General features: G+C 41.1%; 4 protein-coding genes across 7 annotated transcripts in view; 1 reads left to right on the top strand and 3 right to left on the bottom strand.

Moving 5' to 3' along the window:
* Positions 1 to 12,595, bottom strand: part of LOC131444120 (hormonally up-regulated neu tumor-associated kinase homolog) — a 97,649-nt gene extending 85,054 nt beyond the window's left edge. The window contains exons 1-2 of the mRNA XM_058614280.1: positions 12,546 to 12,595; positions 3,569 to 3,676 (exon numbers count right to left, since the gene is read on the bottom strand). The gene's annotated coding sequence lies outside the window, so the exon portion shown is untranslated. The remainder of the gene's footprint in view (positions 1 to 3,568; positions 3,677 to 12,545) is intronic.
* Positions 12,596 to 13,739: 1,144 nt separating this feature from the next.
* On the top strand, positions 13,740 to 17,511 carry irak1bp1 (interleukin-1 receptor-associated kinase 1 binding protein 1). The gene is made up of 4 exons (XM_058614167.1): positions 13,740 to 14,072; positions 15,127 to 15,208; positions 15,289 to 15,419; positions 15,525 to 17,511. Exons 1-4 carry the CDS (start codon positions 13,753 to 13,755, stop codon positions 15,778 to 15,780), a joined length of 789 nt encoding a protein of 262 aa, XP_058470150.1. The 5' UTR covers positions 13,740 to 13,752; the 3' UTR covers positions 15,781 to 17,511.
* On the bottom strand, positions 15,808 to 19,662 carry si:dkey-261l7.2 (uncharacterized protein LOC569751 homolog). 4 transcript variants are annotated; one of them, XM_058614171.1, is made up of 8 exons: positions 19,581 to 19,662; positions 19,409 to 19,465; positions 18,940 to 19,106; positions 17,879 to 17,968; positions 17,679 to 17,767; positions 17,172 to 17,332; positions 16,275 to 16,391; positions 15,808 to 16,196 (listed from the first exon to the last, which is right to left on the bottom strand). In XM_058614171.1, exons 3-8 carry the CDS (start codon positions 19,062 to 19,064, stop codon positions 16,086 to 16,088), a joined length of 693 nt encoding a protein of 230 aa, XP_058470154.1. In that variant the 5' UTR covers positions 19,065 to 19,106; positions 19,409 to 19,465; positions 19,581 to 19,662; the 3' UTR covers positions 15,808 to 16,085. The 4 variants fall into 4 exon arrangements, with proteins under 4 accessions (XP_058470154.1, XP_058470153.1, XP_058470152.1 ...); XM_058614170.1 differs by having other exon boundaries at positions 18,940 to 19,109; XM_058614169.1 differs by having other exon boundaries at positions 19,409 to 19,598.
* Positions 19,663 to 23,180: 3,518 nt separating this feature from the next.
* The window catches only part of phip (pleckstrin homology domain interacting protein), a 32,272-nt gene continuing 27,634 nt past the window's right edge, over positions 23,181 to 27,818 (bottom strand). Inside the window, exons 31-40 of the mRNA XM_058613355.1 lie at positions 27,578 to 27,698; positions 27,339 to 27,464; positions 27,150 to 27,225; positions 26,846 to 26,905; positions 26,595 to 26,747; positions 26,232 to 26,384; positions 25,915 to 26,126; positions 25,580 to 25,821; positions 25,314 to 25,460; positions 23,181 to 24,500 (exon numbers count right to left, since the gene is read on the bottom strand). Of these exons, the coding sequence (XP_058469338.1) occupies positions 23,791 to 24,500; positions 25,314 to 25,460; positions 25,580 to 25,821; positions 25,915 to 26,126; positions 26,232 to 26,384; positions 26,595 to 26,747; positions 26,846 to 26,905; positions 27,150 to 27,225; positions 27,339 to 27,464; positions 27,578 to 27,698 (2,000 nt within the window). The 3' untranslated portion in view covers positions 23,181 to 23,790. The remainder of the gene's footprint in view (positions 24,501 to 25,313; positions 25,461 to 25,579; positions 25,822 to 25,914; positions 26,127 to 26,231; positions 26,385 to 26,594; positions 26,748 to 26,845; positions 26,906 to 27,149; positions 27,226 to 27,338; positions 27,465 to 27,577; positions 27,699 to 27,818) is intronic.

Below are 27,818 nucleotides of genomic sequence, written 5' to 3' on the forward strand. Positions count from 1 at the left end.
ACCTTTGGGTGTCTATGGATCTCAGAAAATCCACCCTCACTTCCTCAGCTGACATTCTCTCTCTCCCTCCCTACACACACACACACACACACACACACCATGTGTGGTGATGAAGGATGGTACCTCTTTTCTCTCCGGTCTCCAGCTGATGTACATACATTATTCCTGACAAAACACCTGGAATAACACCACAAACACATGTACACACAGGCGCGCGCACACACACACACACAGACACACACACACAGTGGCTGAGTCTCTTCACTGCTGCTTTGCCAAGACAACCAAAGACACACACCGAAACAAAAAAAAATCACAACTGAACTGCTGTGTTACAAATGACTGTGGTATCATAATGCTTAATGAAAAAAACATCGGTACATGCTCCAGTGAAACACTATTTATTGTATGACACTTCAAACAAGGACCAAGAAAGTCAATCATCAAAATCTCATCTGACCTTAGTTTAACTTGCTGGACTTGCCCTTCTCTCTGCCAAAAGGCCGACACGGTGCTCAGAGGGCAAGACCGAGGTGGAGACAAAATGGCCTGAAACATCAAAATATAGAGGGGGAAAAAAGAAAACAGAAGTCAAGAGACAAAGAGAAATAAACAGTGTGGGTGTTTAAGGTCATGCACAAGTGCGTCTCCGGCAAGACGTACAAAAAGCACATCTATATGTAAATGTTTGCTATCTGTGTGTCTGTGTACACTGAAGCAGGAGTGTGAGTGAGTAGACTGTACAGTCCGTCTCAGTTCATTTCCTGGTCAGGAAGAGGAGGCGAAGGAGGAATAAATAAGATAAGAGAAACACAGTGGAGCCATTCATGAAGCATGTTCCTATAGGGAATATGGCTCTTTGTCCAGAAAGGAACAGAGTGTCCATCTAAGAACGAGAGCGAGAGGAAAATAAATAATCCCAATAGCTACAAGAATCAAATGTGTCAAAAAAAAGTGATACTACTTGATGTAAAGATATGTAGAGTATAAACTGTGGTATGCGTGTGGTCCCGACTTCTCATCCGGTTGAAGAAGGCGAGGGACCCCCTGTTTCCTTTGGCTCCGAACGCTCTGTTGTGACTATATTACCGCCCCTCCATTTCCACACCCAACTACATATGTCTCCCATACTATAGCAAGGGTTTATACACTGCGTATAAATGCTAGGTTTGGACAGACCCAGAATGGCTGGATTACACTGTGAGATTACACTGTTTAACAGACATCTGTGTAGCTTTTAATCAATTAAATAACGGTTTTGGTCTTCCTACAGCTTTATACCAGTCGGGTGATTGTACATGGAAGGTTAGGGAAACTTGAAGCGCCTGTCAGTTCATTAGCATGGTTTATAAATGCTGTAAGTTTATGGGATGCAACAATTAATCTATTTTTAATAATGGATAAACCATTTGTTGAGTGTGTTTTTATTCAATAGAAAGTAGACTAGTAACTAGAGCCTCTTACATGTAAATATGTTGCCATTTCTTTGGTCCTTTAACTGAAACAGCAGTTAACTGAATATCTTTGTGGACAAAACAATAGTTGATGCCGTCAACATTTAAAAAGGTTTTAGAAACCCAAGTCGCCATTTTCCATTTTTCAGATATTCTATGGACCTAATAACTATTCGAAAATAACATGGTAGCCTCACTTGCGTGACACAATCATGTCCAAATAATGTGATACGAGGCATTAAGAGAAAAGGGAGAAACCTGGAGCAAATTTCTTAATGTTTATTCAAAATATACAGAGCCCAGTGTCCTCTCTTCTCATCTCAGCACTGACAAATCCGCCGGCCGCTTATCAAATTAAACCCCCATTAGCAGCAAAAGCACACTCACCCAAACAACCTATTACCAACACAAATATGCCGGAGCCCCACACATGTTCTGCTACCATTCCCGCTCTGAGTAGGTCACAGGCTCTTTCCATTAACCTGAAAACAAATCTACTTGTCTCTACAAGAGGAGCTGAAGAGCACATGTGCTCACTGCTCCTGACCTGTGACGTCAATTGTCAGCGCCTGTCACTCTGCGTGTCCAGAAAAATGTGCAGCTCTAGCCCCATAACGTCACACCTGATGAGACGGCATCCACTCCACAGAGCAATTCTTTCCATCCGTGCTTGTAGGGTTTTATTTGCAGCCACACCATAAAAAGAAAAGCAGTGTACGCAGGTAACTCGGCCTTATGGATCTTCCTTCTGTGTGGCAGCTGCTAAAAGGATTTACCCCAAAATGTGGTCATGTATAACCTAAAAGTGAGACATTGCTATAAAAAGGACAATTTCATCCGTCTTCCTTCCTCTTCCTGTGTGGACCCAGGGGACGCCCTGGCCAGTGGTGGACAGAGACATTCTGGAAGACTTAATATGCACTCCATCAGCATAAAGCAATCATCAGATGAGTCAGGTAGATGTTTAGATGAACATGGCTGGGTGCGTTTATGGGCCGTGTCCTATAGTAACATACAAGGATAAAAACCCAGGAGGAAGCCGAGGTGTCTCAGTGACTGCAGCCAAAAGCTAAACCAAGGAGGACGTAATACAAGAAACATCGATTCGAGTGAATGAACTGACACGGTTAACTCAACCTGCAGCTCTTAACCTTAAATTACACAGATATGAAATTACGGACTCAAACATTATAAGCACACCAGGAATATGTTTTCCACACTTCCCTCTTATTAAACTAATGCAAGGCATGAGGGCCATGTCTCCAGGTCTTAGTAAAAGTACGACCACTGTGCCAGAACTTCTTTCACACATCGTCAGGGGTACGAGTGACTTTCGAAAGCCTGCTGAAACCGAGGTAACTCATACGACCGCTTCACTCTTTGGTCTTGTTTGTTAGAAGTTTATAGTCATTTGGTGAACATGCTGAGGAGCCATTCTGCTGCTGGTGAAGTGATTTCTGAAAGCAGAGCCCCATATTTGGATTACATTCACTATTCTAAGTGAAATTTCATTTCTCAACATCTTTTATAGCCTGGAGCCTTTCCAGTCTTACCACTGTAAAAAGCATCTAATCACCTCTATTTCAATGCGTTTGCTCATAAAAAGTGGATCAAGAATCTTTTTCTTTTTTTTGTTGTTTGTGTGTTTTGTTGAGATGTAGCCTCAGGCTTTTAGATGTCCTGAAATTAATCCAAACAGAAACTCTGTAGTTCAGCCTCTTTTCTTTCCTCCTCCTCCTCTTCTTCCTCCTCTCTGGAATTCTACTCTCTTGCTTTTTTTTTTCTTTTTCTAATAAATCTGAATGGGGCCTTTTCCACTTTTACAGGAACAGCAACTCATTAAATGGTTGATTTCAGATGGCAGAGTGTGAATGTTTTGAGTTAACTTTATTGATCTGAGTGGGTCTGCGGGCCTGAGAGCAGCGGACATGCCCTTCAGCACATGGGTAGTAGATTTACACCCGGGTCATTTAAAGACACCTCTAAGCCCAGATGGCCACTGGCCGACATTCTCTCCTGTGCTGTACCTGGAATAGACACTGCGGTCATCTCTCCTGCGCACATGTTCACATAAACTTGGCAAAAACACCTCAGATAAGATTTTATTCACCTACCTGCATGAATGCACTCTTCTCCTCCAAGAACGGCAGTGATGCGTAGTTGTCTGATAGTTCATGCCTGGTTTACATCCTTGGAGTCCGTAGAGCTTCACCTCTGGCTGCCTGCAGCACATACAGAGGTTTTTCAAATGAATAAATAAATATTTCCATTTTTAAATGATTGTTTATGGGGCGTTTCTGTTTTTATTATTACACACTATAAAACAAGGACAAAGATTGAGCAATTGCAGGATGATTGCGAGACAAGGAGGTTTGACAAATACCACAGAACAAATATGAGTGTATAACACAGAATTAATGGCACGCAACTTAATTCAATGAACCATAAGAATGAAGGCAAAGGTTTTTTCATTTTAAAAATATAGCAGCGCCTTCACCGAGTTCTTTGAGCATGAACTCACGTTAACAACTCATGGGAATATTGAAGGGCTGAGAGAAATCGCAGTTCAGCTTAGTTAAGGAGGTTTTGGTGTTTTTGATATTTGCCCTCCCTTTACCATATCAGCGAGGGAGAGCTCGGTCTGTCTCCTATGTATGACATCACTCCCCATGCATGAGCCATTTCCCATAAACCTCTGCGGTCCCCAGGGTTTCCCACCCATGACATCAGTGAATAGGCAGGATGGTTATGGAGACCACCTTTCACAAGGAACTTCATTTTTAATCGCGTAAAATACCTCTATAATGGAATCAAACAGGGAGGAAATGTCATTCTGCTCCCCAGTCTCACTCTCTCTCTCTCTGTGTGTTTGTCTCACTCTCCGCCTCAGGGCTGGGTGCTGTGAGGCTGTAAGGTCCCTCTCTTCCCACAACTGCTCTCAATCGCCCCTGTGACTACTCTGCTGTCAATCACTCCCAACATCAGCCCTACGCTGAACAGATCGAGCCTGTTGGCACAGACGCGCACACGCACACACATATTTATATACTGCACAAAGAAAACAAGGTTTATAGTGGGAGCGGAGATGAAGGGGGTCCTGTCAGCACCTGCTGGGCCTCACCAGAGAATCTGTGGAGACACAGATACACACACACACACACACACACACAGACACACCACAGGGCACTAGTTGTGAAGGTACCACTTTAATTTCCCACATATTTACTCAGCCTCCCTCTACGTTGCCTCCGGCCATGCCGTCCCGCAGGGTCAGTGTGAAGCTGCTCTGCCCTCTCACAGAAGGAAGCACCGGGCAGCTGAGAACCACATCGCCAAACGCACACGCACACAAATTACAAGTGTACGAGAATAAAGGGGGGGGGGGGGGGGGGGAGTCTGAGGTCATACGGCTTGTCAAATGTTAATGTAAAGGCACGCCGACATTTCAACACACACCTTAAGTCAGGTACTTCATACATGCAACACAATCTCGCAGAAACACACAGACTCAATTGTCGAGCTCCTCTCGTACGAAAGCAAACGTCTATTAATTTCATCTGTTTCTGTCCGAAACTGCGCACACATGCAGATGTAACGCACACAAACATACACACAGAGTCCATTAGGCTCATGTGTTGGGCCTAACCCATGGCCCAGAGTGCTCTTTCATGGCTCCATCATTACATCAATAAGTCTTCACATTAATCTCAGCGCAGCAAGAGCACACAGGCTATTACCAGACCGGCCCTGCACCACAGAGGCTCACTCCCAAGCAGAATAGAAGTCAAATATATTCTGGATAGTTGAAAAACACACAAGTGGTGCTTGCTTTGCAAGTGATGTGTCCATTTTTGAGGCTGGTTAGAGGATAAATTACAAATACCTTGAGTAGTTCAAATGCATGAAAGCATATCTAGATATACAGTATTTGGCCACGTGTGCTCTGAAAGGCCATCAAACGGACTTTTTTTTTGTAGACTGCTGATTTAATACAGAGCGCAAAATTATTTTAGAGGAGCTGGTTTCAATAGTGACTAAGATTAATCCTTGGCCAAAGCCTTTTCAAATCTGTGTAACATAAGTATCATGCCCCCTTTAATGAAGCTCTTGAGAGCCGTCTGAGAAAAACATGGTAACTTTTCTGAGATTAACTTACTCCATCGCATTATTAAATCAGCCTTTGCTCTGCATTTAAAAGCTCCTGTGAGGAAAAGGCGGCTTGGTTAATAATCACGAGGATGAGCTAAGGCAATAGGCCGAGGCTACCATTACAAACACGGCATCAATCACAATCAAAAACACACACACACACAAAGAAAAAGTAACTGCAGTGCAATGAATTTCAAACTCAAATAGAAGCCAAACAAGAAAATGGCATAAAGAGAAAGAAATGTTGGGAAAGTGAAAGGAGGGGCGTTTGGCCCTCGTCTGTCTGGACAGGAAATGGGGTTCTTTAACCCTTGACCCTGGTCCACCATGTCACCGAGAGCGCGTACGTGTGTTTATATGCCTTAGAACAGGTTCTTTCAGACACGGGTTTGATGGACACATGGTCCTTGTTGTCATGGTAGCCCATGCAGGTGCGCAAGTATGGGGTTTCCTGCCCCTAGGTGCAGGATGGTGGTGGGTTGGGGTGTTTATTATCCGCAGTGCCAACAGGCAGCAGACTCCTGCCGCTCCCCAGAGGTAAGAAGAATGAAGGAGGGGAAGGAAAAGAGGGGGAGACCGAGACACGGTATGAATGGAGAAAGGAAAGGAGTGAGAGTGGTAAGTTGTTAAAGTATGAGCATCCATTTTTATCGCTCTGGATCTGTTCTTGGATAAAACTTTTTCTTTTCTTTTTTTTATAAAAAAGAAGCTGTGAAGTATGTTTTTCACTCTTCTGAATCACTGCCATAACAAAAAAGTAAAAGATTATTGCCTCAGAAACCTCTGCCGTTCCGGGAATGGTAGCCGCCGCTAAGATGACCTCAGACATTGTTCCGTTGTATTCTTTTTATTCTCCTTTCAACATTTCGGACCACAAATGGGAGACGGGAGAAGGTAGTGGGGGGGGCAGCAGTGTGGAGGGAGTCAAGCGGTGGGGCCAAAGGTCACTGCTGAAGATTCGCCCCTGAAGGCAACTCCACTGCAAATGGGCTAATAATAAACATTTGGTGTTTTGAGTTTCTAAAACTTTCTGTCCCGACTCCACTGGCTTCAGGTTCTGGACCAAAAACACATTTATCAAATGTTAAAGGCTTGTGTTTTTTAAAAAACACAATAAAAATATTCATTAAAAGGTATTTGTAGCATAATAATCTATATTTAGGAGTGGAGTCTAAATGTATATATAAAAAAAAAAGCAGGGGGTTTTTCCACCTTTAACTCCTGAGTAAATTACAGGATTATGGTTATAAGTAAATGTCTCATTTGGGATATTCTACAACAGCTGTATGTGGGCACATTTTATATATTTTAACTAAATAATACTTCTTTAAAATTAGTTAATAATAGACAGAAAAAACTTGCCTTTAAAGATATAACAATCATGATTTGTAAAGTGCAGCATAGATAATCTGTATTCTGAATGTCATTTACCCGTTAAAATGAGACATTAAATTAAATCAAAAAGTATAAAATAGAAAATTAAGAAATAAAGAAACACAGTAGATTTCCTGAAGATAACAAAGCTCCAACCATTAAAAAAAAAATCTCAGAATAGAGAGAGGGAGAGAGAATTTAGAATGGGCAAATATGTCTCTACCACCAGTCTAATCCCAGGCCTCACTGTCTGCGGTGTTTGTTTTTGTGTTTACTCTGGAATGTCAGACATCCGAGGACACGGCGGAGAGGAAGGTCAAACCCAGCAGAACTCCAAAGACTAAACAAACATTATTAAATTCTAATTTGTTGCTAAATGTTTGTGGAAAGTAGTGTTGTGAAATCATTAACGATTTCGTTCTGGTTATTTACTCGTCTGTAATGCGCCGTGAGAGCACGTCCACTTTAAAAAGGTAAATTACACACAGCACTTGACAACTGCGACATGCACGGAGAAATAGCAGCTCAGCATATCGCGTATAATCTCAAGCAGACAGAATATCCTGTGAGGAAACTTGATTACAGGAAGAAATACAGCACCATAAAAAGTGGGACATGAAACTGAGACATAACTGAGGAAGTGAGGGCTTAAAAGTATAAAAGAGTTTTAGTGAGACTGTCGTACTGCGACAACGTGTGACTGGACCATGCAAGAGAAAAGCATTGCTCTCGGACGGAGACGGCGATAATGACAAAACCACATTAATTGACCGAGTCAGATCTTAAGAGTTTTGATTGTTTGCATCTTGATATTAAATGTGTTTGGACATAAACAGAAAAATCGGGAAAGCATTTTCTCACGAAACGGAGCTCTGGCCATATCTGATGTTAATGATGGTATGAAATCACACATCTGTCAGTGTGATGTGTTGTTTGGAGGAGAGGAGCAGGAGAAGTGGACAGACGGAACAAACAGGGACAGGGCGCTGAAAGGGTTGTTAAGTCTGTGATCGATCTTTGGCACTCAAACGGACACGATTTCTACGGACTCTGTGGGGAACAGCGTTGTTTAGCCTTCATGAGGGGAACATGTGTTGTGTGTATTTTACTTTGCTGTGTGTGTGTGAGTTGTGCACTCATTAGTGAAAAGCCTCAGTGCAGACTAGCTCCAGTTACAGTAGTAAACGCTGCCTTTGAACTTTTAATGGAGTCCTGAAACTCAACTAGGCCTTAAAAAGCACAAATCTTTAAGAGAGGACAAAATGGAGAGAAAGGGGTATGGAAAGCAGTCAATATAAAGCTTTACAAAATGTACATTTAATTAAAAAAAAAAAAAAAAAAGGAAGAATAAGAGCTGTGTTCAGATCAAATCTTGTTTGAATCTTATAAATAAAAGATCAAGTTCAACAATCCTAATGAAGCACAACATGTATAAAATGACACCTGTTGACCTGATTAAAGCGAGGTTAAAGCATCAAGGATCTCGGTGTGTTTCCTTTCTCCAACACACACCTCATTATCATATATATATATATATATATATGGGGCAGTGCCTATATAGTGTCGGCACCTGTGAGTGCACACAGTAATTAAAGCATGCAGACCTTTCTATGTGTTTAAGTGGGTGGGTATTTATCTGGGTGGGTGTCTGAGCTGCACGGTCCTCTCTGGTGTGCATTGCAATAAACAGATGTTGGGTCTTTATGAGGTCTTTACAACAGGTTCGGCCCCAAGTGTGTTTGTGTACCGCGTGTGTGTCTTAATGCATATGTAAGCTATATATATAAATATATACTGTACGTGTCGACCAAACATAGAAACCTGTCATCAGAGAATCTTAAAGGAGACCACAAGATGGATACAAACAGGAAAGGTGCGGCATTCATCCCAAGTGTTGAGATATGTAATCACTTCATTAATGCTGCCATAATGTCACAGTATACTTTGTAACATGACAAACTATCGGCTGGTACAGACTTTTCACTGATGGGAGAAGAGAGGATTTGGGGACATGACTGTTTATTTGGCTCTGAGCTGTTTACAGAGATGGACACTGTGGAGCTGAATGACAGCATGAGAAAATACCTCCGATAATATACCGACATGCAGAGAACTCCGCAGTGAACTGGCCTCGTTCTTCCTCTCTCAGGACCTATGAGCATCACTCTCACAGTCGCCGCAATGTCTCTGCTTTCAACGGCACGTATTTATGAGGAGTTAGGATTTTGTTAAGCATCTTTGCTTTTATTAGCAGTTTAAATTGTTTTTTTCCTTGTACATTTATTGGAGGGATCATGTGATTACTGTATACATTTATTTAATAATATTTAAAAAGGCACAGAGCATATTAATGTACATTAGTGTACAATATAGATGTAAATGTGCCACTGTACGTTGGTAGGTGACAGACAATACAACATAAAACACAACTATTCAGATGGCTTAAAAATGTAGTAATTGTGCAAGAGTAACCTGTTTATCTAAAGTGCTTTTTAGATATATTTGGTGAAATCCATGCACTATGATATATTAAAAAATGTAAATAAAAGCTACAAAACACCATTTTGTCCTTCACGTTGGGATATATAGAGAAATAAAACCAGAGTTATGTGAATACGTAAAATATGAAACATCTAATGAACTGTTTTCTTGGAGCATTGGGAAGTTGGTCTTTCAAATTCCAGAATGTCAATACGCTGTCACAAGGACTCGTTCACTGATACAATCCATGCTTTCTTCCTGTACATTCTAAGTACACATGAAATGTTTCTATAATTAAAATTTTACATACTAGACAGCCTCTGTGCAGGGCCTCATTCTATCATATTTTCACAGCTGAAAACCCATACATGAAACACACTTTGCATTAGCTCAATGTAAAGATCATCTCGACAATGACGTTCCAGCTCGAGTTGTGATGTGGACTGTGAGCTCATAAGTTCACAGAACCTCCTGCTGATGAAACAATGATCACCACCTGAGCTTATTGTTCAACACAGCTGAATACTGTTGGTTTTATAACCAATAAAAGTGGAGTCTGGAGACGTAAACAATGACATCTACGTTCATTGTTGTTTTTTTTCTCTCTCTCTCATTCTATCAGCATCTGTTTTTAAACAAAGAGGGAGATTTGTGCAGGAAATAAAAAATGAAACTCGACTTTTTTTTTCTCCCCCTTTTACAATAAAGTCGGAGACAGATGACAGCTGTGGACACACAGAGTGCATGCTGCATGTTTTATCGCCTCCACTCATAAATAAAAAAACGCAGAGTGGAAGAAATACAGTCAAAATATAGGATTTATGGCAACGGGCACAGGAGGGAGTCTGGAGATTTCTTGGACAATATGAAAATAAAACTGCAATAAAACTGAACGGGCCTTGATTGTGGTCTATGGAGAGACATGGAGGGCCTCCAACACGGCTAACTTTATTACTTCATCTGAGAGAGAGGGGGAGACACATCAACAGATTCGGAGACCATTACAGTCAAATCTTTTTTCCCTAAGTGGCCACAGTCTCCATCTGAGGACCCCCAGACCCTTTTCACCCAACAACCAGGGACAAAATGGAGGCCAAAAACCTCCTCGATTCAGTTTGCCCATCTTTTTATTTACACAAGCACAATCGTTTTTTGGGGTTTTCATAAATCTTTGTAACATTTCATAGCACACATCAGAGTGTTCTGTTAAACTGGTGGTAGTTATAAAAACACTGGGTAAACAAAGGAATTTATGCATTAAGAGTAAAATGGATTCTTGTTTATGTAAGTGGCCACAAACCTTATGATGATCACCAACTGAACAAATAATTCACCGTCAATTTCATTTACCACACTATGTTTCTCTTAACATTAAACATTATTTGGAGTGAACTGGGTGAGAGGTGTGGAGGGACTCTAGACAGTGTTTTTGAAGAGATTAGAACAACAGATGGACCGGATGGTGGATGAAAATGTCCTGATGGTTTGTAGGCCACTGAAGGAAAATGGTCAGGACTTTGACTGTGATTTAAAAGTAAAGGTCTCCTTATCTTCCCCATTCTCTCACATATGAAAATAGCCTATTGTTGGCTGCGGCATCTTTCTCGGCCAAAGCCGCGCATCAGATCTTGGGTTTCACAGAGCATACTGGGGGACCAGAGAAACCAGAGACAACAACAACAAATATGGCCTTGTATTTTTAGGTTGTGATTATAAAGTCCATTTCACAGTTTAATACTCCAGGGAGACCAAACAAACTTTGCTGTTTGAAGAAACCAGAATTGGATCAAATCTCTGCAGCTCCCCACTGTCCTCAAAAAAATGAAAGAGGGCAGCAAATCAAAGGTCCACAGTGCATGGAGAGACTGTGGCTTTACAAATACCTTGTTGCTTTCATATGAGATGCACACTTTTGCATTTCCCTTCACTACACAGGGGGGAATAAATAAGATACTATACTTTTTCCAGAAGGCTAATTTCATTAAACAATAGTTGCACTATTTGTTTTACAATTATTCAACTGCATAGGAGGCAAAAACTAGACAGCTAATGTATGTTAGCCTCTATTTTTGCTGCAAGAATGTGTTTTTTGTTAAATACAATTAAATGACAAAGTAAGAATTCACAAAACTAACATTAAACACATCAAACTTCTTACCAAAGGCTCTGTACGGTCTCTAAAGGCCTGATCTCTCTTGCTGCATCACTTACAGCATGTGCCAGTGAAACATTTACCACCACCACCATTAGACTTTGTTGCCACCTGCTGACCAAACATGGCTACTGACCAACTTAAATGGTGAATGTGAGCTGAAATGGAGCTTAATGCTACTCAATATGAAACAGAAAGCTATACTTTATAATAAATATAGAGACAAAATCTTGATGTATACATGTGGAGTTCCCATCTCATTAAAAGCAATTTTATGTGATGCACAGCATGAGAACGTATTAGTCTGAATTGCACGTTGATCTTCACCATCTCAACTACCTTCTCAAGAGTTTATGTCTAGATGTGCAAAACCACACAAATGGGGGCTGAGTGGATTTCTGCTATAGATGTGAAAGTGGTAAAATGCAGAAGTTTAATTAAATTAACATTATTATACATTGTCTGGATTCTACAGAGTGTTATGTGGGGAAATTAATTAATTTGTGGCCACACACTATTTTGTTGCTTGTGCATGTTACACATTTAATATAATGTAAAAATAAATATTCTCATTTACAGCTGCACATGGAGTAGTAGTGCCACTGTGCACTAAAGACCAAACCACAAAAGACAATTGAAGGTTTGACATGTTTGTATTACTAACTAGTGCACTCAAAGCCAGTGTGGACAGACAGACACAGCATGTTGACTTGCAGAGCTATCAATGAGTAAACATCACCTTCAAAATGCTACTGAAATGTTTGTTTGTTTGTTTGTTTGTTGCACCTGTGTGATTGAACGAGTGCGTGTGCTTGGAGCAATTGTTTGCAGCTTGTTGTCCCCAACACTTCATTTAGAGAAAAGGCTCAAACTGAGACATTTATGTTAAACAGTTCAGTCTAAATCATTATTCAAACAGAAAAGTGACAGTTTACCTGATGTTTCATCTTTAAAGTCGGAGAGCAACGGTGAAAAGCCTCTTCTTCTTTCTCTTTTTTTGAGTTTTAATGGCGGTTGGCAAACAACGATTTGGCGCATTACCGCCACCATCTGGTACGGAGTGTGCGTCAAAAATGTGGATCTAAATGTACTGCAAAGTAAATAAATGCATAATAATCATATATATATACATATGCATATATACACATACACACACATACACAAACAGTAAAAAATATATAAGTTAAATAACTTAGATTCCAACCGATATCCTGTCAAACAAGGTGAAAAGCCTCAATTATATGTAATTAGTGTAATGTGACAGTGTAATCTGTCACATTGTGTGACGCTAACCACGTGACTATTATGACTGTGTGTGTGTGTGTGTTACCTCTTCAGGATATTTTCTGGCATAGCCACTGATCTAGTCACGTTATCATTGATACCTCATGATTAAAGTTTGCTTCATTTATCAAATGTAATGCACTAGTCACACAAGGACACAACCAGCACATCCTGCTTGTTTAGTGACACTCCCTATTTGTCTGTTTGAAAGTTGATCAACAGAAGCAGTCTGTCCACGTGTGAGGAGAGTTTTAAGTTAACTGTTCAGAGTCCTGTGTAGATTTGTTGTCCGTGTGTTTCCAGACATAAAACCACCTTAGGTGGAGAAAACGCTTTGGGAGCACCTACTCCCACCAAGGCACAATCAAAAGCTGGTAAAGGTATCACAACATTTTCAGTTGAGTTTTCAATTTTATTAAAATTGGTCACACAACACAAGACCAACTAATGAACTAATGAACACAAATTGGGTTATACTAATGAAACACATTCTTTTTATTATTACTACTACTACTACCACTGCTACTACTACTAATAATAATAATAATAATGTCCCAATCACCAAAAAACAACTTTTCTTATGCTGCACAGTCTCCCTTCAAAAGACATTTTATTAGAAAGCCATATTCTAATTTTAGCTAGCTGTCAGTTATATTTACTTGTTTATTATTGTCATTATTATATTATTATTATTATTCATAATAATAGTAGTAGTATTTTTGTTTGTTTTATTGAATACAATTTTGTTTTTTATTCAAAGTTACCGTTTTTGCTTTGTTATATGACTTTGAACTGCTCTACAAATAAAGATTGAAGAAGAAGAACCATATTTGGTTGGAATTTCCTACAGGTCCCGACATGCACCTCGTCCATTACCATAGCAGCGGGAAGTTAGTTTCCACCATGGACGGCCCGAGCAGAGTGTTTACTGCTATACTACCGGCTGCGGGGCTCGAGTTTGCCGGTAACGTAAAGGAGCAGGGGCTGGAAGTACGGACAGTTAACCGGCAGAGTCCCAGTAACCGTGTGAGGGAGGTCCAGGTGACGGGGACAGCGGAGGTTTGTTGTCCGGCGGACCGAGTCTCTGTCCGGGTCAGTGTGAGCAACAGTAAAGAGTCAGTGAACGAGGTCACAAACAGCGTTTCCCGACGACTCGAGTACATCGTGCAGACTGTCAGGTGAATAAAACAAACATACACTACATACACATATTGAGAGTGGGTCAGCAACATTAGCTTAGCATTAGCTGCTACGTGGTTCTATCTGCATAGGAGTAAGTTTGACTTCTTCAAATGTGCTAAAAGTATTCTCTCCCACTGACATTAACACTAATTACTTGTAATATTCTTCTCAGTCTCTGATATCTACTAGTGTACTGGATATCCGACATTTTTACTGTACAATTTAAGAGAAATTTTAAGTTGAAAGTCCCATATTCGCACCTTTTAATCGAACAATTATCAACTTTGAAATATAATAAAAGCAATGACCAGGACTGAGTAGGTTGTGTTGAGGACATATGTTTACTATTTTTGTCTAATTTACAGTACGGTAGTAGTCATGTATGTGCTGAAGACAACCTCGTCAGTCCTTTCGTCAGGATTTATGGAGTGTAACTTATTATTTTTTATTACATCTCAAAGTTGATCATTTCTTTGATTTAAAGAGTGTGAATATGGGACTTTCTACTTGAAATTCCTTTAAAACTGTATAGTTTTAAATATCTGATATCCAGTACACTAGTAGATATCATGTTTACAGCATGTGCTAAGTGAATCATTTAGGTTAAATTTACAGAACTCTGTCTGTGTAAGGATCCCATACAGGTAAACAGAGTATAATCTGCTTTTGTGCAATACATTTTTAATTTTTGGTGTTCATTTTTTGAAAATTATTGTTAAATGTTTTAGTTTGATGTTTATTACTTGAATCATTTTAACACTTGCATCATTAAGGCACCTTGTAGCCGTTTTGAAAAGTAAGTAAAGGTATTCTAAATAGTATTACTGTATTTAGTGTCTACAAATCATATTGTATTTTAACTTTTATCTTCCTCTATATATTTAGTGGTTATTCTGACCAGTATCTGCCTGATACTAACACCAAGTTGGCCCATCCCTGACACCATTTCTGACTTTTTATAAACCAAATAACTCTCAATTAGTTGAGAAAATAATGAGCAGTGAGTTTGCAGTAGTCATGTGTTTACATTCATTCATTCAATGTGCTTAGACAACATGGCGTGAGTGACACAGACACCACAGTGAGGAGGTTTCTTCACAGAGAAGCAGACCTGTTCCACATGGATGCAGAGGTATTCGGATACTAACAGACAAACATATAGAGTTTTTCTGCGGAGTTGTGTTTGACAGTGTAAGAAAATGGCTCCCCCAGGTGGTGGTGACTTTTTTGGATTTTGAGAAGATGGAGCGAGTTTGTAGTGTCTTGCTGGAGAAGCTGGACAAGAGTGTCTGTGTGGGATCGCCACAGTTTTACCACAGTGAAGACTGCCTGAGTCACCTGAGGTAGGAACACACAAAGCACACCTCTCTACAGCACTGTGGATAGAGTACCAATAAGATTTTCTGGATGCAGCACTTCAGTAATCAGTGTGCTTTTGTCTGTTTTAGAAAGCAAGCTTGTGTATCTGCAGTTGAAAATGCTCAGCAGAAGGCCAACGAAGTCAGTCAGCTCCTGGGACAAAGTCTGGGACACCCCCTACTCATCAGAGAGGAAGAGACGAGGGAGTGGAGGAACGAGGACGAGGACTATGGGAGCAGAGAGCAGGGAGCTGCACCCGTTTCTCATCTTCCTCATGCACCCACAATCACTGCCTCCTCGCGGGTGACTGTCTGCTTCAGCCTCAGAGATAGGAAAAAACTCTAAAGACATTTGCCATTGGCAAAACCAAACCCCTGTTTGCCACAGTTTAAAACACTTTATTGCACAATTGCAGCTCATCCAAAGCGTAGACAGTCAAGGTTATTTTTAGACTTTCGCAAACACTGTCATGTAAATTTAAATTTACAGAAAATCAACAAATTTCAAGCATTGATAATTATGCCAAACACTCATATGTTGTCTTTTAAAAAGACATGAAAACCTCATCAAACTTTTGACAAGGTCAATAACTGACCACAGAGGGAGAAAATGGAATTATCAGATGGATGAATGTTTTTAAGACAGATTCTTCAGGTGTCCATGACCTCATCTTCAGGAAACAGCTCTCTGAGCCAGGGCTGCATGATGAACCGCTCGCCGTCAAAATGTGTGAAGTAATTCTCCAAGGTGGGAATGTTTGGCTACAGAAACATCCAACAGTGAGTCCAAGGCCATCATGTGTTTGTGTATTTGAGTGTGCTGTGATTTCCACGTCTTACCCTCATCCCGGTGATGCGCTCCAGTTGCGTCTGAGGCAAATATGCAACCATCAGAGAGGAACCTGCAGGTCCGCCGAACAGAACTTTGTAGTGAGGTGTCCTCTCTGCAGCGGCGCCCTACACATACAGACACACACAGTCACAGAGGTCATGAACTTGTTTCCAACATTTGAACACATTACATTTCCTATAATGTGGGTCACTTGCAGTTCTGAAGCACTAGTGTGAAATCTATTTACTGAATGAGGTGTGTCCAACCCCTTTATGTAGTATTGTTAGTATTAGGCATTTTCCAGTTAAGCTGACGGAGCGTAAAAAAACTCTAGAGATGATTGTTGGGTCAGGTTCGGCACATCAATTGCCTGGTAATTCCAAATTCTAAGTGAAAGTAAAATATAGGGTTGAAGAATTAATCAAAATGTTATCAAAATCACAATACAGCCTAATCAGAATATTTCTTGAAGCCAAAATGTGTGGGAAAATGACCATTTTAGATGAAATATTGTCCACGCCTGTTCACATCATATTCTACAGACTGACGTGTATCTTTGTTGCTCACAGTTCTGCACAAATATCACAGTCATCATTTTAAATATGTATTTTAACTGAAATTTTGGAAAATTATGTAAAAAAAAATACCAATCTCTATCATATCACAAAATCATACCGCAATCGCACTTTCAGTCAACTGCTAACTAAAGCGGTTATGGTCAATTACATATATCTTCAAAATTGTTCAGCCCCAGTAAAAAAAGGCCAGTTTTAGTTCAGTAGCTCCACTTTCACTTACGTTATGTGGGAGTGTCCAACACATGTCTTTTAAAAGTCTGGTTTTAGTCGGACTAACACAATTACTCAATTTCTTCAATGGATAAAAAAATATTTGTGGATGCTAACCTCAAAACTGGAATATATCTTGTTAATCCACTCTGAAGGGGCTCGCATCTCCGGGTCCCAGCTCACCACCACTCCGACCATGTTACCCTTCCTCTCCCTCACCACCTCGCCGACTCGTAGGAACACAAATGGAGGACGAGGGCTGCGCACGGTCGAGGACGCTGCAGGAGAAACGATGAAGGAAATAAGACAAATTGTCACTTTGAATAGTAGATTTTCTTTAAAATGGTCAGATTAACACTCTTTGTTATGAAATGCTCTTTTTGATAAAAGAGGAAGAAATAACCGAAATACAAAATGTAGTTTCACACAAGATTAAAAAAGGGGATATTTTTATTCATTCATTTGCTGATGTGTTTTTTGTTTTGTTTTTTAAAATCACTGGATCCACATAGCAACAATGCCTGTCTAGGCTACAAGTCAAAGCCAATTAATCCTAGATTATTTCCAAAAATGTCCAGTGATGTCACACAGTATATAAATATACATATACACACAGACACAAACCTCCAAAGAAGCCCTTGTCATTGTCAAAAAGCATTGCTTCAACGGGAGGCGAGTCCATTTTCACTTCCTGCTGCATGCCAACCATAGACCTTCAGTGTCAAGTGAAAACGAGGTCATTGGGAGTTGAAATGATAATGATTCTTATAGTAGAGGAGCAGCAACAGTTGTTATTGGCTCTACAAACACTCCGGTGCACTTACATAACATCGGACATCTGCTGATCTGCCCAGTCCATCCATGCTGTAGCATTCAGGTAAGACTTTCTCCAGTCTCTCCAAATTCTTATCAACCTGAAACACCAAGGTCACCTGATGAACAGCAGAATTACTCAAAGTGCATCATCCTAATAGAATATCAATAATGGTGACTCAGAGAATACAATGCAGTGTGTAGTCCTAAATCTGATGAGGAATCAATGGATTGTCATGAAATAAAAGACACAAAAGGGCAGTTCCTTAAATATTTGATTGCAAATGTTACAGATTATTTTACAGCTTGGTTTTTGCTCACAGGCCTAGTTAATATCTGCTTTAGCAAAGGTTAGAAAACATTACTAAAAAGCACATCCTTAATGTCATCATTAATAGGACAACACACTAAGATATGAACTTCATTCTCAATGTCTCTGTGTTGGTTTGCAGTGACATTAAAATGAAACCTGCGAGTCTCAAGGAACAAGTTCCTGAACAGTTCACACATGGATCTTTATCCTCTGTTCAAATTATATTTTACACAAGATTCTACTGGATTAGAGGTCGACCAGTAATGGGGTTTTCTTTGATTATTACACACCAGGGCAGCCAATAAACAATAACTGATATAAATGTGTTTGTCCCATTTACTTAGCTTAGATTTGTTTTCCTCCATTTGATAAAATACAACTCTTTAATGATAATATCAAAAGTTGCATACACATCTACAGTTCATGTCTGCACTGCAGCGCAATCATTTACAGTATTTTCCTTTAAAAGAATAATGTATACACTACATATTAAATACATAAAACAGGTCATCAAAATATGAATTTTTTTTTAGTTTTACTGACTTTTACAAACATCCATCAAGTTCTAAAACAACGTCACACCGACACGGATGTGTCTTTGTTTACATGTATGGTAACACCTCACGTAACACCTCCCTAAAACACTTTAAAAAAAAAAAACACTTTCAAACTTAATGATAATGTGGTCACACGCACACAGACAAATGCATTTACATACGTCATAAAGAAATGACAGGTCCCTCACTCACTCCCACTTACCGCGTGGTCTTGTGGTAGCGCTGCGCGGCGTTGGTTCCGGTCCACTGGGAGATTAAGTACTGCGCGGGCACAGCGGACAGAATGAGCGCGAGCTGCAGCGCCACGGCTACGGGGACCTGAGGCATGACCGCTGCTACTGCTGCTGCTGATGATGATGATGATGTCACCTGCTGGACGGAGTTTGGTCACATATCAAAGACAAGAAAAACAGACAGAAGGCAGTGACGCAACACTGTGGCAGCCGTAAAAACGTGAAAGAATAAAAATGACGGCGGGAGCGCGTGACAGGTGGATGTGGATGTGGCAGCAGGTGCGCAACCGGAAACTTAAGAGCAGAGTTTGTTTTTTATTATTATGTCGTAAAGTGACATTTTAGATGTCTCAACCTTAATTTACCAGAAAGGAAAGCTCTACAGAAACAGTCAACAGCAAACTTTTACCATTAAATGATCAACTTGTGAGTCCTTACCTTATGTTAGAGTCCACAGTTTTTCCTGCGACTCTCTGCCAAACATCATGAGTGCGTCTGCGAACCAGAACAGTGACACGCTTTCACTCCTGTTTTATTTACATAAACCACGCGCCACCGCCACCTGTTTATCCCCATTATTGTCGAAACTTTTAAACTCGTAGTAGTTTACCCAATAGCAGGAGCCCACGGGTGAAGTGACGAACCTTTAGCTGCTCGCCACGTCAGGACAACGCGGCGGGGCGTGAAGTGACGCACTTACACTCTGTGGACACCAGGTGTCACTGTTGCTTTACTCGGCCCTGGTGTTTTTGTTTTCATATTATTACATACAAAACAAGTGACATTCACAGTTTAATATTCTTTATTTCTTTAAGATATGGAATAGTCTGTTAGTTAATAAAAAAAGAGTCTTCACAGTAGTTTAATAGCGCTCTGAACTATTTTCCCGTTATTATTTGTAATACGTTTTATGGTCTCTTGTGTATAAATTGTAATGTTTTATGCTGTAAAATTGCATTAACTTAAAGATGACAGTCTAATTTTGGTGTGCGACTGTGCCTGATTAATTTTTTTAAGAATACTATGATAGGTTTGTGTGTTAGTGTTGTTTTTGTGTAAAAGGTTACCATTTCCTGTAATATGCTCACACAATACAGATTTTCACACCCTCTGAAGGCAATTCTCCCTCATATTATCATGGTGGTTATAATGGCTCTATTAATTTGTTTTTATGTTAACATAAATACAAATACTAAGTGCTTTTATCTTAATAAAAATCCATATTTTAACTATCACTTTGTGAAAAATAAGTTAGACCTTCGCTATGATAGAAAACATGTATTTAAGTCAACAAAAATAAATAAACCAGAAGTAAAAGTGTATATGGAAACACAACTGTTTATTTACTTAAAATATTGGTATGAACTAACAGGACAGCAGTACTCCCCTACACATACATTCTAGCTTTATGCTTCTTTTTTTGCATTAATTATTTTATATATAAAAAGTATCCAAACTAACAAAGACGTCCTCGCTTAGTTCACATAAATCAGCTTTCCCTTTCCCTTCCCCTGCTTCATTCGCTCCTATTCCACATCCAATTGCAACTTAAAAACAGCCCCAAAATGTTTCCCAGTGGCTCAAATGCAGCCACTTCACACACACACACACACACACACACGCGTCCATACTCTCACACACACAGTGACCATTCAACTTCTGACCCAACACTATGATGCGTGGTCAGAAAACCATGCGACCAGCCAAACTCTGCCACACGTGATAAATGAACGCAAATGTTCAGCGAGGGTCTAAAAAAAGAGCGAGAGCTGAGTGAAGTGAAGTGCTGACACCAAAAACCTCAATGAGGTCAAGTCAGTGCAGAAAACCAGACAAGACGGACGTGACTGGTCTGAAAAGATAAGAATCAATTAATTACACCCATTTGACTAGTTTTAAGGCCCCTTTTTCATGATTAGAGGTTGTGTATTGTCACAGACATGGTTAAGGTTAACCAGCAACACTAAGTCAGCTCTTTTACTTTGACAGATTCAAAAGTATAAAGAAAAGTGGGTGATATGATTGAGAGACTGCAATACACAACCTTTTTTATTAACATGGGGAACAATGGCTTCTACGTAGCAGGCCCGTGTAAACATTACGTTTAAAACTGACGTCCTATTTAAGATTTGAGAGGAAGTTTGTTTCTGGAAACATTGAAATCATGATCATCTGTGCGTAAAGGTAAATGTTAATTGTGACTGAGAAAGAAAAACCCTTTATGTGCCTATGTCGAGTATAATAAATCCATTTTATGAATGAGCATCATTAGCGAGCCACCTAAAACAAACAACACTGCTGCCCGCAAAATATGGATTTGTTTAGGGCAAAGAATAATTTGCTTCCTACTTTGATAAAAGAAAAAAAACATTTACTTTGATGTCAACAGGAAGATGGCTGTCACTGTTCTCAGCCATCTTCATATGCAATAAAGCTCTTTATATACACAATATAAACAAAGCATTGGTAAGTAAGGAAGTGTGTCCTCGGATAAGTGTGGCAGAGTATAAAACACCATTCCAGCAATACAACTCCACAGATCGAGCGGCTGAGACATTGTCCAAAATGGCAGGGACACAGACAGAAAACATTTGACACGTCGTAAAAAGTCGCGAAAAGAAGCGCGACACACTCACTGCGGAGACAGTAAAACTAAACAAACAAGAAAAGAAAAACACATTCAAAAGCCATGTTCTAAAATCTCAGTGCCCAAACACAAACATTTGGCATCAACTTATCCATGACAACAAAACAACAATGATAAACAGATCAGATATATGTTGAATAATATGTGACAAGGAAGATCAGTGAAATCAATGCAAACATCCAGGTCTCTCCGGCACTTTGCCCCACAAGTGTCACATTTTGGCCTTCACTTGCCAAACTCGGAGGCCGCCATCTCTGTAAATTCGGTCCATTCAGTGTACAGAGCAAGAGAATGACTGTTCATTTCATTTTTCCGTCTTTTCTCAGCCTTCAGTACAAGCCTGTCAAGATCAGTCCTGGCCCCAGAGTCCAGAACCCCCCTGTCCCGTCCCCCCCCCCACCACCACCCCGTCAAATACAAGAACCAAAGGGGAAAAACTTATATCATGCCAGAGTAGCGAAGGCACACAGTCAGAAAGATGTAGAAATCGTCTTTCTCTTTCTCGGCTTTTTGTCCAAAACTCAGTCCGAACCAGTTTGATCTGCCTCTGTCCTGTTTCTTCAGACGTGAGAAAGTGTCGGAACGAGTGAGACAGAGTTGTGTGTGTGTCTGTGAGTGTTTGTGATCAAATAGAAACAATATCAACATTTCAAAAGTCCATTTGTCTATGTTAACAGTTGTAAAACACACAGGGTTACTCCCTATGACTGCATTGATAACTGGTCTGTGGTAAGTGCATTTCAAAGCCCAGCGCTCCACTCGCTGTACCTTAGGTATAAACTGACGATAGGTTGGTTATAGGACCATATATTTGACATGAATAATGGTATGTTCACAATAACAGTTCAGTCTTTTTTTTCCCCCTTCTTTTCAAACTGCTATAAATACATTTCTTTGAGAGGTTTTACAACGATCAAACCGTATGCCACTGTCTGTACGCTGAAAGTGAATGACACACTCAGTTGCGGTGTTAAAAAACCCCACGCGCGCGCACGCTCCTTCAGTTTCACACACGCCTGCAGAATCGTGACACAAGTTCATACGCACACAGGCACATGTACCTTGCAGGGCAGAGGCCAAACACACACACGCACGCACGCACGCACACACACACACACACCGGAGACATAAAGGCACAAGGTATTGCTAATGTTGAGGACACATTGACACATGAATGATCTAAACATACAAATGAATCCTTTCATCCACTCACTCACAATAAAAACAGTGTCTATTAAAAAAAAGATTCTTCATCTTTCAAACATGCAAAAAAAAAGAAGAAAGGAAAACACCCACACGCCCAAGCACGTCAATAGTAAACAAAACCTACTAATCTGCGGTACCTGCAAAGGTACAACATTTGGTATATTAGCTCAGACAGACACACTCATGTCAGCCAACGTGTAAGACTTCCAAAACAGAGAGCCCATCATTACGTACAAATCTTAGAAAAAGCTAATTGTGGGTTGTATATATGTATGTATATATATATATATATATATATACATATACATATATATATATACACATATATATATACATATATATATATATATATATATATATACATATATATATAAAAAAAGTAGAGGAACGATGATGACGCGGATGAAAGATGTTATCAGGCCAGCGGTTGTTCTACAATTCTAGCTCAGCGGAGCAGGTTTGACCGACCCCGCAGACACTGGACCAGTTCTCTGAAATTGTAAGACGGAGATGAGCTACGTCCATCTGTCCTCATGACATCTTCAAGTACTAAAACTCTGTTCAGCTACTGTCTTGTCAAGTCAGACAAGGGTGAGGGGTGGTTCACCAGACAGGAGCCAATCACAAGACCACCAACACGGGAGTCGGCAAACATCTATCAGATCCAACATGGACCAATAATGTAAGAGGAGCTTGAACATATGTTGTCTGAAATCCACTGGTTGCCATAGCAATGTGCTTTCTGGGCCGAAAGAGGGAGGACTAGACAGGCCACTGCACTGCTGTGTCTCTCCAGAGCCTCGGCTTCCAACAGCAGCAGATGAAGCAGCAGCTACCCAGAGGCACATACACATACATGCACACAAATAAGCATGACTTCCACAACGTGGCCCTTTGCTCCTCTGATGCACAAATAAAGAGATTGTGATCTCTTAAAATCTCTGTCACATCCTGTTTATCTCCAAAGTTACCAGCCTATCAGGTTGGCTTTGGCCTTTTCTGTTAGCTTACGGACACGCCCCTTAGAGGAGGTGCCAAAGGTGATAGACGAGTCCTCAAACAGCAGTTGCCTCTGCTCCTCCTCAGAGTCCTCCTCCATGTACCAGGCCGACCTTCGCCCCTGGTTACGTGTGCGCATGGACCCACTTGCTTCGTCCCCCTCTTCCTCCTGTGGAGACTCCCTGCGATTGGACCGTTGAGGGACAGTCTGCGGAGGAGGGGTGACCTCCTCGTTTCCCCTCCTGCTGCTCCTCCTCAGCGGCTCAAGCTCAGGCGACTCTGTGGGTGGAGTGGATTCCTCAGTTCTTATTGTTCGGGGCCGACCGCGCCGCCTAGGTGTCGACGGTGCACCAGAGTCCGACAGCACAGATGTCTCCTGCGCTGAAGATGTCCCTCCTTCATCGCCAGTGGACTGGTCGAGCTCATCGTCCGGGGTGGAGCTCCTGTGGTTCCCGCTCCTCCTCATCTCTTCCAGCTCCTGCTTGCTCTTCCTGCCTCTCTTCTTGCCTGGAGGGCGACCTCGGGGTCTGGAAGGGCTTGCTGGAGTCGTGACCTCTGGAGGACTCAGCGGCTGTTCCGTTCTGGACTTCCGCCCCTTCTTCCCAACGCCCATCGTCATAGGACTGCTATGACCATTCAGGTGGACTGTGGTCTGGACTGAAGGGCTGGCGGGAGAAACTGTGCAAGAAAAGACATTAAATCAAAGGGAGTAAAACATCAATAACAGAAAGTGACATTAAACACTTATAATAATTATATATTATTAAAGGTTATATGTAAAAATATATTCTATTAAGTCCTAAAATTTAATAAGATTAAGGAAACACAGGTTAACTTGAAATAATGTCTTCAGTATATTCACAACTGAAACCTTAATTTGCATGTTGCAAACTATGTTTTGGTTTGGTGTTTTTCTGTTTCACCGCCCAGTGCCACCCACCAAATAACGCCTCAAACTATAGTGCTTTGACACACAGAATGCCAGCAGAGTTACTTCAACACAGTGGGCTGCAGCTACGGCTCGGAAATGCTGAACATTACCAAACCTAAAAAAAAAAAAGCCTCACTACCCCTCTCAAAACATCTCAACCAGAGGAGAAGTAAAATGAGGATCTGCAGTGGAGATGCATTAAAATATCTGACATCTGAAAGTGGAAAAGAAGTGAAAGACATTACCTGTGGCGAATATTTAATCATCTATGTGAATATTTAACATTTATAAAGTTTTTAAAGTCAGTTATTGTCACCTTGTCGTTTCCTCTCACCATGTGTTATTTCTCGGCTGCTCTAAAGCAGACACACTTTCACTTTCGATCTCTGACTCAAACAGGTTCAATGTTTATAAAAATAAAACTGACAGTGGGACAGTTATGTACATGTTTGATTGTGCACATTTACACAGATTAATGTCAGGTATAAATGCAGCTCCATTTTGAACTGGGATTGCAGTGACAAATTTTACATGTATACACTTTAAGCATCATCTCTTACCAGGTGTGAGTCGTACAGGCGTCCGGAGTTTCCGCCGGGTGCTTCCTCCACCGCTACTCTCTGGGGCCGGAGAGGAAGTCACCTTTTCAGGAACCGGTGGCGTTGAGGCTAAAACAGAGTTATGAGCCCTAAGTGAACGAGTCGACTCTGAAAAAGGCAAAGAGAAATAACTAAAGTTAACTGCTCCGCACATTTAAAGCGAGACACTTTGCTCTTTTACAACAACGGTATTTCCTGAATGTACTGCACAATATAAGCGAGCTCACCTGCTGTACTCTGTGTGTTGCTTGTGGCGTTTTGCGAGGAGGACGGTGCAGGTGGGGAGTGTGCAGAATGGCGCGCTGCACTTCGCGTTCGCCCCGCAGCCGGTGTATCCGCCTTCCCGTTGACCAGCTGTTGAGGCTGTTTCAGGGGGGTGCTCTGTCTCAGGGAGGAAGGCCGCGAAGGAGGTGGCGATGGCTCCTTTTTTGCGGTCACCCTGGATGACACGCGTCTCTTCCTCTCTGGGCTTGAAGCAAGAAAGAAGGAAATAATTCAAAAGACTAAATAATATTCTATCGAATGAGCCACAAAATTGAAAATAAAACGTCCTTCCTTCTACCTGGATGCAGTGCTGCTTGTTGGAGACTCGCTCCTCCTCCTCCTCCTCTTCATTGAGTGCCGTGTCTGTCTGTCTGTAGTGTGTCGTGTCTGCCTGTCCGCGCCCTGTCGGGTCAGTTTATCTGTCAGGCCGTGGATGGCCTTGTAGTCAGCCAGGATGGAGCTGACGTGCTCCTCAAACAACGCAGAAAGCCTCAGACTCATACTGTAGATCTGGAGACACAATAAATGATGCACTGGATCAACTGCTGTACTTAATGTGTGTGTGTGTGTGTGTGTGTGTGTGTGTGTGTGTGTGTGTGTGCGCGCATGTCTTACCCGAGACTTCTTACTCGGCGTGTAAGCTTTGGAATTGCTGAAAATGAGCCGGACATCTTTGCAGAGGTCAATGGGAGACTGGTACTTTCCTTCTGTCAGTGTGGAGAGAACGGTTCCAAAGTCCATTGGAGAGTCAACTATTTGCAGGTAGTCCTGGGTGAAGGCGATGTAAACAGAATAAGGATTAGATGAGAGCAAGAATTAGGAGACAGGGTTATTATCAAGAGTTTACCCCTAACACTTCCCTTTTTAAAGTGTATCTAGTGGAAATTCACACCCAAAATAGTTTGCCAGGTTTCTGAGTTTGCAAGTTTGTGTGCACCACCGTTAATTAAGAGAGAAGAGCAGCTGTTGAATAAGTACCGGGTACTCCTGGAGGTCCACAGGTTCCCTGAAGGGCTCGGAGTCTTCACACTGAAATATCAGGTCCAGCAACTCCTTACAGCGCCCCCTCCACGCTTGAGGGTCGTACGACGGAGGTCGCGTTCGCCGCTGACGCTGCATCGGCCGACGTCCCTACATTACAAAGTTTCATGTGAAGAATGAAGAGTTCATGGTGTGTTTTCACTCTTGTGGACGCTGCAGTCAGGAATCTACACAGTGAGATGTGTTACCTTGTGGTTTCGAGTGGATGTTCCAGGTCTATTAGTATCTTCATCTTCCTCCTCCTCATCCTATATAAGACAAGGGGGGGAATGATTGTGATGGTGAGTATTGTACTGTACTCATTTCTTTATATTTAACAATAATATAATACAGTATTGTATATGTTTAAAAATACCAGCTGCCTTACATGTATAATTTTAGGTTCCATGAATTAAAAGAGAATTTTGAAATTGTGATTGCTACCCTGATCTACAAAAAACAAAAGAAATACATATTTGATATGTTACTGTGTAAACATGTTTACAAACACACCTCATCTTCGGAATCAGAGAAGGTTGCCTTCTTCATAGTTTTGTAGAGGGGCATGATGTCAGTCAGACTTTGGTCCCTGAAGAAGAATAAAAAAGTAGTTAACAGTTTAAATGTTGTGAAACTTAATGTAACATAGCTAAAACTAAGTACCTAACGCTTAATACGTAAAACCCTATTTAACACACTCACTTAATAAACTGCAGCATGAGGTCAGAGACAAACTTGGCAGTAGTGACGATGAAAGATCCCGGTTCGTTGAACGTTTGGGCGTTGTGTTCAATATAACGAACCTCCCACATCAGAGAGGACAGTCGTCTGAAAGGGAAACAAACAATCACAGACTGTGTTTGAATTCTATCTCTTCCATATACTGTATACTGTACGCTTTCAGTATCTTCTGCCGTCTCTTCTGAGCTGATGCCAGTTACCTGTAGAAGCGGTTCACCAGCCTTTGGCGAATCGTGCTGAGGTCAGTGACGTAGGCCACGACTGTGCAGTACGTGGGATAAGCCTGTAGGTCCACTGGAAAGGCAAATGGCGCTGCCACATCTGCGGGTGTTGAGTTCAATAGGGGGATGGAAGACAAAGATGAAGAGAGGATTAGTGCTGCGGCACAACAGATTTGACGTACAAGCATTTTGTATAACTCGGAACCAAAACAGTTTCAAG

Source organism: Solea solea, chromosome 17, assembly GCF_958295425.1.
Source record: "Solea solea chromosome 17, fSolSol10.1, whole genome shotgun sequence".
In the NCBI taxonomy this organism is placed as follows: domain Eukaryota; kingdom Metazoa; phylum Chordata; class Actinopteri; order Pleuronectiformes; family Soleidae; genus Solea; species Solea solea.

Coding starts and splice junctions, on each gene's coding strand:
- si:dkey-261l7.2 (XM_058614171.1), bottom strand. CDS start 19,064: ATGCCTCAGGTCCCCGTAGCCGTGGCGCTGCAGCTCGCGCTCATTCTG. Junction 17,969..18,939: donor CGCTACCACAAGACCACGCG/GTAAGTGGGAGT, acceptor TTGGTGTTTCAG/GTTGATAAGAATTTGGAGAG. Junction 16,197..16,274: donor AGCGCATCACCGGGATGAGG/GTAAGACGTGGA, acceptor ATGTTTCTGTAG/CCAAACATTCCCACCTTGGA.
- irak1bp1 (XM_058614167.1), top strand. CDS start 13,753: ATGCACCTCGTCCATTACCATAGCAGCGGGAAGTTAGTTTCCACCATG. Junction 15,209..15,288: donor TGTTCCACATGGATGCAGAG/GTATTCGGATAC, acceptor TGGCTCCCCCAG/GTGGTGGTGACTTTTTTGGA. Junction 15,420..15,524: donor GACTGCCTGAGTCACCTGAG/GTAGGAACACAC, acceptor TGTCTGTTTTAG/AAAGCAAGCTTGTGTATCTG.